Genomic DNA, 11,102 nt, shown 5'->3' with positions numbered 1-11,102 from the left:
GCCTGCGAAAAATCCCTTCCTCGAAATAAAAAGCATAACACGCACCCACATACGTACACATTCATGCAGACATCTATAGCCCTGGTACAGTTTAAAATTAAACCACATTAAAAAAAACAACAACACTGAGACAGAGCCTCCAGCGGCAATTGCGTGAATTCGAGTGGGAATATTATAATTGTGCATATTATTGATATTACTAGCGTATATGGACCTGGGTAGGCAAAAGTGAAGAACTATGGGGTGAAAATGCAGTCAATTTCTTGTCACGTGACTTGAAGAACCAATAAAAAGCCTAGGCCTGGTAGCGGAGTTGACTGTGGATAGCTGCATAGTAATCATTTTGTTTAAATGTGGTGAACGAGGCTATACCACAAAACACCGCTATTGTTTTGTCACACTAGGGGTGTATTCAGTAGCAAGATAAAGCCTAAAGGCTGCTGGCGGCCATGTGGGCCGTGTAAGTGACGTGTTGGTGGATCCCAGGGTTGAGTGCAAACAAAAGAACATCGCTGGATTTATGTATTTATATATATATATATATATATATATATATATATATATATATATATATATATATATATATATATATATATATAATGACGTGTAACTTTCGAACATCATCAATCAAAAAATAAAATTATATACACCTACAACATTATTAATTGAGAAAGCAAGAAAGAGGCTGATGTAAATCCCAACTAGAATTACCTTGCACGAGTATTAATACTAATTGTTTTACTTTGAATACGGAGTGATGTGTCTTGTTTTGAATCTGTGTTAAAGGTAGGTAATGTTTACGTCAAAAAAAAAAATCTTGTTTATTATGATATATTACAAACATTCGTTTTTCCAGCGTATAAAACAGCAAAATTTTCTTTATTTGATTCTAATAATTAATTTCCACAAATCCCTCAAATAATCCAGTGAGACACCTCCCCCTCTCTAACACACGCTCACTCTCTCACTGTTTCTATGTTTGTCGAACTCTCTCTCTCTCTCTCTCTCTCTCTCTCTCTCTCTCTCTCTCTCTCTCTCTCTCTCTCTCTCTCTCTCTCTCTCTCTCTCTCTCTCTCTCTCTTTCTCTCTCAAGCGCTCTTTCTCTTTTCCTCAGTCGCTCAGTGTGAAGCGAAGTTCGTGTTTAAAATGTTTGGTGTGTTTACAAAGGGAGAGTTCACAGCGAGGTCGGTTTGAAACTGGACTGGGAGGTGCATTTCACATTACCCTGTTCAGTAGAAGAAAACGTTTTAATATTAACATCCACATTCGATTTCAATGCAGGGTGGTGTAATTGACCCTCTGGGGCGCTACTTGTGAGAGTTTATAAAAAAATATGTGCTAGAAAACCGGGTGGGTGGCGGTGATCAATCTTCTTTTGACTGCAGAGTCTGACACAAGCCCGGTTTCCCCCTTAATAACATGGATACCTCAGATCCACTCCACATTTTCTCTAAAGATTCATATTTAGGTAAAAGTTCATGATTACATTAACTATAAACCATGAGTGCATCCCTATTTTGTTTTGCACACATTGCAAGTGGATTTGACACTTGGGAGAGTAAAAAAAGGAGTGGGAGTGAGGACCATTGATCCAAAGCGGGCAACGAGGCAGGCTGGTTTTAAATAAATTCTCAAACACATTTGGATTTTGGTAGGTCATAGAAGATTATTTTTAATTTATAATTTGTAGATAGATTTGGTTTTCAATTTCATTTTTGTTTTGATTTAGTACGTTTATTATGTGTGCGTGTGTGTGTGATGCACATCTGACAACATCTACACAATACCTTTAATAATTTAACCTATATATGTGTGTATATAGTAAGTATTGGTATTTTCTCATTAAAACCTATTGGAAGATATAGTGTTAATAAAATATTATGTGTTTATCACCTTTCTGGGCTCGTGTGTGTGTGTTTTTATGAGGCAATAAATTACAATCAAACTCTGCTTATTGGTGTTTTCATTGTCTATGAGTCCAACGAAAAAGTGATCAGAAGTATAGCTGTTATTTATGGGATGTTGATTTACGTCTTAAGTAGTATGTTGTCACAGACATTGAGAAAACAATTGAACCGGGGTGAAGCTTCAAGCCACGTCATCACGTAATACTCGGTCCCTCGCTAACCCCCCCTACCCTGCGTCAGTCCGTCCCTCCCTACCTCCCCTTTCCCCTCCCTCTCTTCTTAATTTCGTAAGTAGAGTTAACCACTCTATAATATCTATACATATTACTATTTCTGACAATGTGTGTGCGTGCGTGTGTATGCGTGTCCGTGAGGTCTGGGTGAAATGGAGACAAGACTGTAAGTCCAATTTGAATGCAGTTTTCAGCAAAAGTTGGCAAATTTACGCCTCTAGGGATGCACCGCGGCCAATTTTCGAATTTGGACTCCAGTTTTTCAGAAAATCGATATTTGTACCAGGGTGTCACATTTTTTTTAGGTCAGAAAAGTGCAACTTTGGGCCATTTTTTTCGGTACTTCCGAAACTTTCAGATCAAAACTACTCTGTTTTGTAAAAGCACCATGACGAGGACAACATTGCACGTGCATCATTTTCCAGGCCATTCGTGTCATCTTGCTAAAAATCGGTAAAAACCCTCGATTTTGGACACTTCCAAAAACAGCCATTTCATTTGGATTGGATGACATTTCCACATTTCACGTCCAATTTTAATGCAGTCTTACACTATGGTTAGCTTCAATCGTGAATTGTGTCATAACAGGGCTCGGTTTTTTTCGAATTTTGCCTTTGGTTCTTCAATAAATTGATTCAAATCGACCCCGAGGTCGCATTTTTGACCTTTGACCCAGTTTTTTAACACATGCAAAACTTTCAGACCACAAGTGATTACAGTTTTTGCAGAACTACGCAGGCGCACATGCAGCATTTATCTGCTTTTTAAAGTGGCTCCTACCGTCGAGCTACGAAACGACAAAAACCCTTGATTTTGGACATCCTTAAAACCTGCTTCATGTTTTCTTTCACTTTTCAGGGTCCCCATGAAAGATAATTCAATTTCTACATCTCATCTTATCTCATTTTCCGAACCGCTTTATCCTCATTAGGGTTGTGTGGGTGCTGTAGCCTTATCTCAGCTGACTCCGGGACAAAAGGTGGGGGACACCCAGAATCGGTGGCCACGCATGTTTTTGGAATGTGGGCGGAAATCGGAGTACCCAGAGGAAACCCACGCAGGGCCAGGGAGAACATGGAAACTCAACATAGGTGAACATGACTTGGATTTGAGCCCACGACCCCTGAGCTGTGAGACCGACGTGCTAACCACTCGCTCCACCAGGCCACCCTCCATTTCAACATATTCTTCAAAATCAGTGGTGCTCAAACTTTTTTGCTCAAAGATCTTATTTTCAAGGAGCCAACTTTACGCGATCTACCCTTTTTTCCGGGCCAATGACAAAGAACAGCTGTTACTAAGTCTGCTGATGCCAGTAAAAACCCAAAGTAGTGTAGGCAGGTAGTAATCTGAAATTCTCCTTTCTCATCTAACCCATTTTTCAAAAGAGAATTTTTATAGCGCAACAACTGTCTTTTGGTTCTAAACAAGCAACCTGCTTGTAATATCTAAAGTCAGCAGGGGTAGACTCCGGCGACCCACGTGAGGATAAGCGGCTTGGAAAATGAATAAATGATTATCAAAGAAACAAAAGCTAGATTTTTATTCAATTTTATGGCTATTGGTCAGCCGGCAAGGTTAGGTTTTGTTTTTTGTATTGTTTACATATGCTGTTGACATTATCACATTCTGGTCAGTCTGAAAAAATGATATCATTGATGCAATGTAATGGGACAATGTCATTGTACAGTTAGGGCGTCAGATTGAATATGATGCCCATTGTGTAGTACAAATTTTAAAACAAGGGCTTTGTTAACATCAAAGTAAAAAGCAAAAAAAGTGCAAAGAAAGCTTGAGCATTGATAGCCAAACGGTGTCCTGTCCCAGTGATTGCCCATTGTGTTCATCTGTCGTTTCTCCGGCCCTTGTCTATCCACTGCTTGCTCCCTCTTGTGTTTCCCAGGTGTTCCTAACTGTCTCGTCAACCCATGTCTGTCTATTTAAACCTGTTTTGTTTGTCAGTACAATGTTGGAATGTCCGCTTTGCTACGTTCCATGTCCCATGTCCCATGTCCTGTGATGCTCGTTTCCCCACATCCTCCCCGTCTGGTTTGAGTTTTTTATTTGAGTTCTAAATCTTTGTTATTTTCTAAAATTCCTGCCTCAGTTATTAAAGTTTTGTTTGAGCATTCCACATCTTGCCTGCTTCCCTGCATTTGGGTCCACTCCATATTCCACGCGTGATGTCGCCAAAGACGGAACATAATTAGACTTGGTGCTCTTGTTGAGAGAATTAAGACAAAAGTAAAGCTTAATTCAACAATTTTCACCCTTTTGAACATTTTATTTAAAATTGAAATCAATTTTAGTCTATAATTTAAATGTTTCATTTTTTAATGGAAGTATATTTTCAAGAACCAGATTGGTATCAGAACCACTTAAAAAAACGACTAATTCATAGCTGGTATTTGATAAAATCCAGGCGTTGCGCAAAACTACTCTGATTGAAAATATGTATCTTATACAAGAAATCCAACCTACTACACAGTAATACTTTTTAAGATGCCTATCAGTAAGTTGCGAGAACCTGTTGTATAAGGAGTAGAAACAATTCAGAATTAGCTCTCGATTTTGTGATTTATATAGTAAATGATTGTGAGGAGGAATTTAGGCACTTATTTAGGCACTTTTTACCAACGCAACAATTGGCTGCTGCTTGGTCCTAGCATTGATGTGTGAAATTTTTCAATCTGACCTGATCCCACCCACATAGTCACATTTTTTTTAATAGAATTTAGGGATTTTAGTAATGCTTGTTAATGCTCTTCCTTTTCCCCTTCAAATGTCAAAACAGTCACTCAAGCTCTGGATGAAGTAACATTTTATTAAATAATTGTAAGACAGACATCGCTATAAACAATTCAAAAAAACAATTTGCTAAAGGGTGAAAAAAAAGGAATTTTTCAAAAGTGTTGTTTTTCCCCCCCTTAGGTAGTATATTGTCAAAATTCTACAGTATGAATAGATCACCAATTCCCTACCATTTCTCCAGTACATTTAGGTGCACTGGATACTATCCAAACTTAAAATGTAATAATGCAAAATAAATATTCATTCATTCATTTTCTGAACCGCTTTATCCTCACTAAGGTCGCGGGGGCGCTGGAGCCCATCCCAGCTAACTTCGGGCCAGGGATCGGGGACATCCTGAATCGGTGGCCAGCGGATCGCAGAGCACGAGGAGACGGATCACCATTCACGCTCAGACTCATACCTGGGGGCAATTTAGAGCGTCCAATGAGCCTAGCATGCATGTTTGTGGAAGGTGGGAGAAAACCCACACAGGAACATGCAAACTCCACACAGGTGGACTGACCTGGATTTGAACCCAGGAGCCCAAAGCTGTGAGGCCGACGCGCTAAACACTCAAGCCGCCGGGACGCCACAAAATAAATACAATAACTAAATATGAAACCTCAGTATAGTCGACAAAGAAGAAACACAATGTTTCTTTTCTTTCACGACAGGTACTAAATGCTAAAAAAATATTTTTTTTCCACCACAGTATAAATACATTCATTCGTTTTCCGTAATGCTTATTCTCACAAGGGTCGCGGGGGTGTCCCAGCCAACTATGAGCATCAAGCAGGGGAAACCCTTAATTGGTAGCCAGCCATTTGCAGGGCACAGGGAGACGGACAACCATTCACGGTCACACATACCTTGGGGCAATATAGAGTGTTCACCCAGCCTACCCTGCATGTTTTTAGGATGTGGGAGGAAACCGTAGTACCCAGAGAAAACCCACACAAGCCTGGGGAGAACATGCAAATTCCACACAGGAAAGTTGGAACCCACCTGGGATTGAAACAATGATCTCATAACTGTGAGACCGATGTGCTAACCACTTGTAAACTGAGCTGCCCAATATAAAAACGTGGCAGATAAATTATGGTAATTGCAAGCAGAGATTTTTTTAAATTCAAACTGGCTATGACAAATAAATATTTATAAGAATATTGAATTCACATCTGTAGGTCCCTTTGATTGGAGGTACTTCCTTCAAAATAAGATCTTGTTTTTATTCAATTAGATTTTCTTTTTTTAAACTTTAGCCTTTAAAATGTAAGCTCTAAGTGGAACAATGATGCCCAGATGCAAAAAGCATTTTTGTAAATGACAATGAGAATATTTCCAGAACATCACGTAGTTTAGAGCGTCCCTGACACACTTAATGTGTTGGGTACTGAGTTAATCATCTTAGAAAAGATTTTCTAATCTTTCGTGTATTGTCTCCAAACTCCTTTTACAGATTCATCAAACAAGTAAACCCAATATTTTTAAATATGTGCATACAATTCTGGGACATTTGTTCAAATATGGTGTATACCCTGTATTCATTATAAAAGTAGACCTATTCAAATAAACGTCAACAACAAAAAATACAGATAATATAATTGTTTCCCACCCATTTATGTAAACCCTTCCATTAAAGAGAGGGACAGACTGGACATTAACATAAATAAATAAATAACATTCTTAACTCTATACCCTGTATCAATGATGTGCGAAAATAAGATTTTAACAAATGTTTTAACCATGTCAGCAGCTAGTGTCACCTGATGGCACATTTCTTTATAATAGGAAATTACTGTAGCTTAGCATTGCTGTGCGTGGAAAGGATCACATGCTAAAGTACTTAGCAACATCAAAATTGTGTATGTCTGTGTGGATGGTGAGTATGTGGGTATGGGTGCGTGGTCGTGGGCTTGTGGTGGTGTGTGTGTGCTTGTTTCTGTCATTCTATGGTATCTATGTTAGCCTTGGAGCATTTCAACCTTTCGAGTAGAGTTTGTGTTCCAGAAAAGCAAGATGAACCATACAAAAAGTGTTGTCCCCATTGAAAGGCATGTGCTCTTGTGATATAAAGAAGATACATGGATATTGATTAAATCAATTGATCTATACAAACATTCAAGGCAGAAGGTAAAAAGAGACAGAGGATCACAAATCAGTGTTTTTATGTACTTACTGAAAAAGCAAGTTTCAAGAGTGCCAACTCCTCCATCCTCCTAAAAAGCTTTACACCTCACCTCGAATGACAACATGTATTGCCTAAACCAGGGGTTTTCAAACTTTTATGCTTCAAGATCTACTTTTCGAGTAGTCAACCTCCCACGATCTACCTTTTTTCCAGGCTCCTGACAAAGCTCAGCAGTTATGTTTGTTGATACAGCTCACAAGAAACTCTATTGCCAGGTTTATAAACATGTATTGGATTCATTCACTAGCTTACTCTAGATATGCCAAATTTATATAATAGCATTGCTAAGGGAATGCACAGACTGGATCAAATTTTAGTGTCGTGCGATCCTCCAGTAGTACTATGGCGATCTACGTATTGAGCACCCCTGGCCTAAAAGAAGGAGACTCCCCTATTACCTCAGTAAATTCCCAATAGATGTTCCACTATTTCACATGGGAAACCTGTTTGTATTCAAGTCTTCGTGGGGTGTCTAATATGTAAAATGATTCCAGTCGCAGTTATTCAAAATGCTAACAATATATTGTATACCCTTAAATATTGTAGTACAGTAATACCTTGACATAAGGGTGTCCCAACATGAGAAATTTGAGGTAGGAGGAAAATTCCGAGCCAATTTTTGCACTGAGATATGAGACAAATTTGAGATACGAGCATAGGAGATGGTTCCCAATGCGGCCATCCAGGTGGTCGAGTATGCTTATGATAACAGCATCACACTGTCTTTCTTGACGCATCTCCCTCGAATAAAGATATCTACGAGCAGCGGGCCGGGCCGTACAGGTTGCATTTTTTTACTAGAGATAGCATCAGAGTCGATAATCTGCGGAAAAGCCAGCGGAAACTACATTGATTTGAAAGCAAAGCAAGCATCTGAAAAAGACACCAGTAAAAACCTTCAAACCGAGTCGTGGCTGGTTCGATAATTTAAAAAAAACGAACACTCGGTTTTGAACCAGGAAGTTCCGGCTGGAAAGGCACGGTGGAATACATTGACATCTCTGCTTCGCACAAGAAGGTTTAAATTTAGTGTAACGTAAGATTAAAACTTATTTTCAAGTGCGTGCATAGTAATCTAAGTTCATTTAAGTTAAATTTAAAGCTTATGTTATGTTACGAGCGCGTTGCCAAGTCTCTCTGCTGTCCTTTCTCCCTCCTCTCTCTCTATCTCTCGCCCGCGCACTCCGCTACCGTTTGTCTGTACTGAATGATGTCACATTTTAGTATTGAAGGTCATAACGTCTAGATCAGTGGTCTCCAAACTATTCCACAAAGGGCCGCAGTGGGTACGGGTTTTCATTCCAACCCAGAAAGAGGACACCTTTTCACCAATCTGGTATCCTAGAAGTGCAATAGTTATTTGTTACTTTGTGAGTAGGTGGTGAATTAGAACAAATAAAAAAGCTATTTCATTTTAATATCCTGTTTTTTTTCAGAGGGTGGGGATAGATTAATGTGTATTTAGTTCATTTCTATTGATTTGAGGTGCGAGTAAATTGACATACGAGCTCAATCCTGGAACGCATTAAACTCATATCTCAAAGTATTACTGTATTGTATGTAATTGATTGATTTAAATGAATGCTGAGTCATTTAGAAGCCTCCCTGATAGGTTTTCTATGGGAAGTAAACGTCTCACAAGCAATCATTTAAAGAATTATCGAACAAAAAATCACACCTGCTATTATTAATGAATATTAGAATAATCTAATAAGGTGTTTTTTTTTAAATGGGGGGGCAGGGAACTCAAACAAAACCCTAACACATGAGGAGTATTAATGATTATTAGATTAATCTAATAAGATGTTTTTTTTAAATGGGGGGGCAGGGAACTCAAACAAAACCCTAACACATGAGGAGTATTAATGATTATTAGATTAATCTAATAAGATGTTTTTTTTAAATGGGGGGGCAGGGAACTCAAACAAAACCCTAACACATGAGGAGAACACAAACAAAGATGCAAAATTTGATTAACCCAGCTCTTCTAACTGTGAGGCAGAAAATGTTCTGCCAGCGCCAAACTTACTCATGAAATTAAATAACTGTGGATGTACACTTTTTTGTTTAAAATACTGCACATACATAAATAAAAAAAATAAACAGTTTTCTTAGAGTAAAAATGTACATTTACATTTTCAAGACAGCAATAGGTAAATAATAGAGCCTATACATCGATTCCTCTCATGAATTACAGGAAAACATAAATGACTGAACTGCTTCACTCTGTCTCTTTTCCACACCTAATGCCATCCCTTTTTCTGTAGATGAATCCCTTAATATTAGTTCATGAGTGACATTACTTTCTCTTTGTGGTCTTTTGTCTTTTTCCACAGTGCTACAAGTGAGTGAGCTTGGGTGCATCTTGAATTCTGCCCTGAGCCGAAATGTGGTGCACTGAGATCTCTGTATATGTTGCTTGAGTAGGTGGGCCACGGGTACCAGGAAGTACACCTCTACTCACATGATGTTGGTCAGTGGCTGATATTGGGCCTGCACCATTGTATTCCATGGTTTGTTGATGAGAATGTAAAGGGCCAAGGTGACTTAGGCCATAAATGGAGGGCCCAGAACCAGACAGGGGCTCTTGGATGTAATTGTCACTCCCCACATAGACTGGACTGGCCTGCACGTTAGTGGGACTTCCAAAGCTGGTACTGTTGGCCTGTACGTCGCCGTGGTGAGGATGTGGTTCACTAAAGTCTTGCTCTCGGTGACAGTACTTCTGTTGCGGGGGACAATCCTTCGTGGGGAGATTAGAGTAGGCAGTGGACATGGAATAGGAAACTCCTTGGTGGGATTTCCCATATGATGGAGTAGAAGGGGCCTCATAAGATGACACTACTGCCCTACCTCCCACAACCATTGGCTGCATTGAGTTGAGATAGGAGGCAGAGGATTGCATGGGTAGAGGTGGTGAACTAGTTGGGGATGGCCCTCCTGAGCTGGAACTTAATCCCTTTAATTTCTGGTCTTTTTTGTACTTCATTCGTCGGTTCTGGAACCAGATCTTGATCTGGCGTTCAGATAGGTTGAGCAGATTGGCCATCTCTACACGTCGTGGACGGCACAGGTAGCGATTGAAGTGAAACTCCTTCTCCAGTTCAACAAGTTGGCTGCTGGTATATGCTGTACGTGCTCGCTTAGAGGATGCTGATAACCCTCCAGTAGGACTCTTCTCCCCACCGCTACCACTCTCACCTCCACCTGATGCTGCTGAGAGAAAAAGTCTTTAGAGGAAGTGTAACAGAATAACAACAGTGGTACTGGGAATAGGAGAAAAATAATGAATTATAAAAAGAACAGCAGACAAGCATATTAATGATGACATGAGTTTTGACCTGAGTTGGGTATTAAAGTTAAACTATCACAGTTTTTTACACACAAATTAATTGATGAAATCTTCAGAGTATCCAAAAATATATGATCAAGATTCATAGTTCTGGGGTTGAGGGTTTCGATACCAGTTGGGTACTCACCGTGTGGCGTTTACATGTTCTCCCCTAGCTTGTGTGGGTTTTCTCCGCGTACTCCGGTTTCCTCCCACATCTCAAAAACCTGCAAGGCAGGCTGGTTGAACAGTCTAAATCAGGGGTCACCAAACTACGGCCCACGGGTACATTTGGACCGGCCCTCTGAACAATACCAGAGACGCTATCGGACGTTTTAATCTTGTGTTTGGTTCATTGCACCCCTGCTGAGCCCACAAATCATCCCAGTGAAGCGGGGCTTCGCATTGCTTCTTTGGTGACACGCGCGGGGAGAGTGTTTCCCTTTGATGCATGCGGGCATGTACACCGTTGCATGCGCGAGCAGTGTTAGCGAGACATCTGGACGATCGCAGGTGAGGGCAGAGCCCTGGGACCATCGCTATTGCGATGCTATTCAAGCATATAAAAACTGTGCAACCTGAACCTGTTTGAGAACGGAATAATGGCGAAAAGGTTAGTTAAGAGAAAAATTGATTCAGAATGCAGG

At 39.9% G+C, this 11,102-nt stretch overlaps 1 protein-coding gene across 1 annotated transcript; it reads right to left on the bottom strand.

The window, feature by feature from the left end:
- Positions 1-4,944: 4,944 nt before the first annotated feature.
- Positions 4,945-10,455, bottom strand: LOC144088220 (homeobox protein Hox-B3a-like). The gene is made up of 2 exons (XM_077618537.1): positions 10,436-10,455; positions 4,945-10,354 (listed from the first exon to the last, which is right to left on the bottom strand). The coding sequence occupies exons 1-2, from the start codon at positions 10,453-10,455 to the stop codon at positions 9,463-9,465; spliced, it is 912 nt and encodes a 303-aa protein (XP_077474663.1). The 3' UTR covers positions 4,945-9,462.
- Between the last annotated feature and the right edge of the window lie 647 nt (positions 10,456-11,102).

Source organism: Stigmatopora argus, chromosome 14 (genome assembly GCF_051989625.1).
Source record: "Stigmatopora argus isolate UIUO_Sarg chromosome 14, RoL_Sarg_1.0, whole genome shotgun sequence".
Taxonomy (NCBI): Eukaryota; Metazoa; Chordata; class Actinopteri; order Syngnathiformes; family Syngnathidae; genus Stigmatopora; species Stigmatopora argus.
The sequence above is the reverse complement of the archived record's forward strand: the minus strand, read 5'-3'. Positions and strand labels throughout refer to the sequence as shown.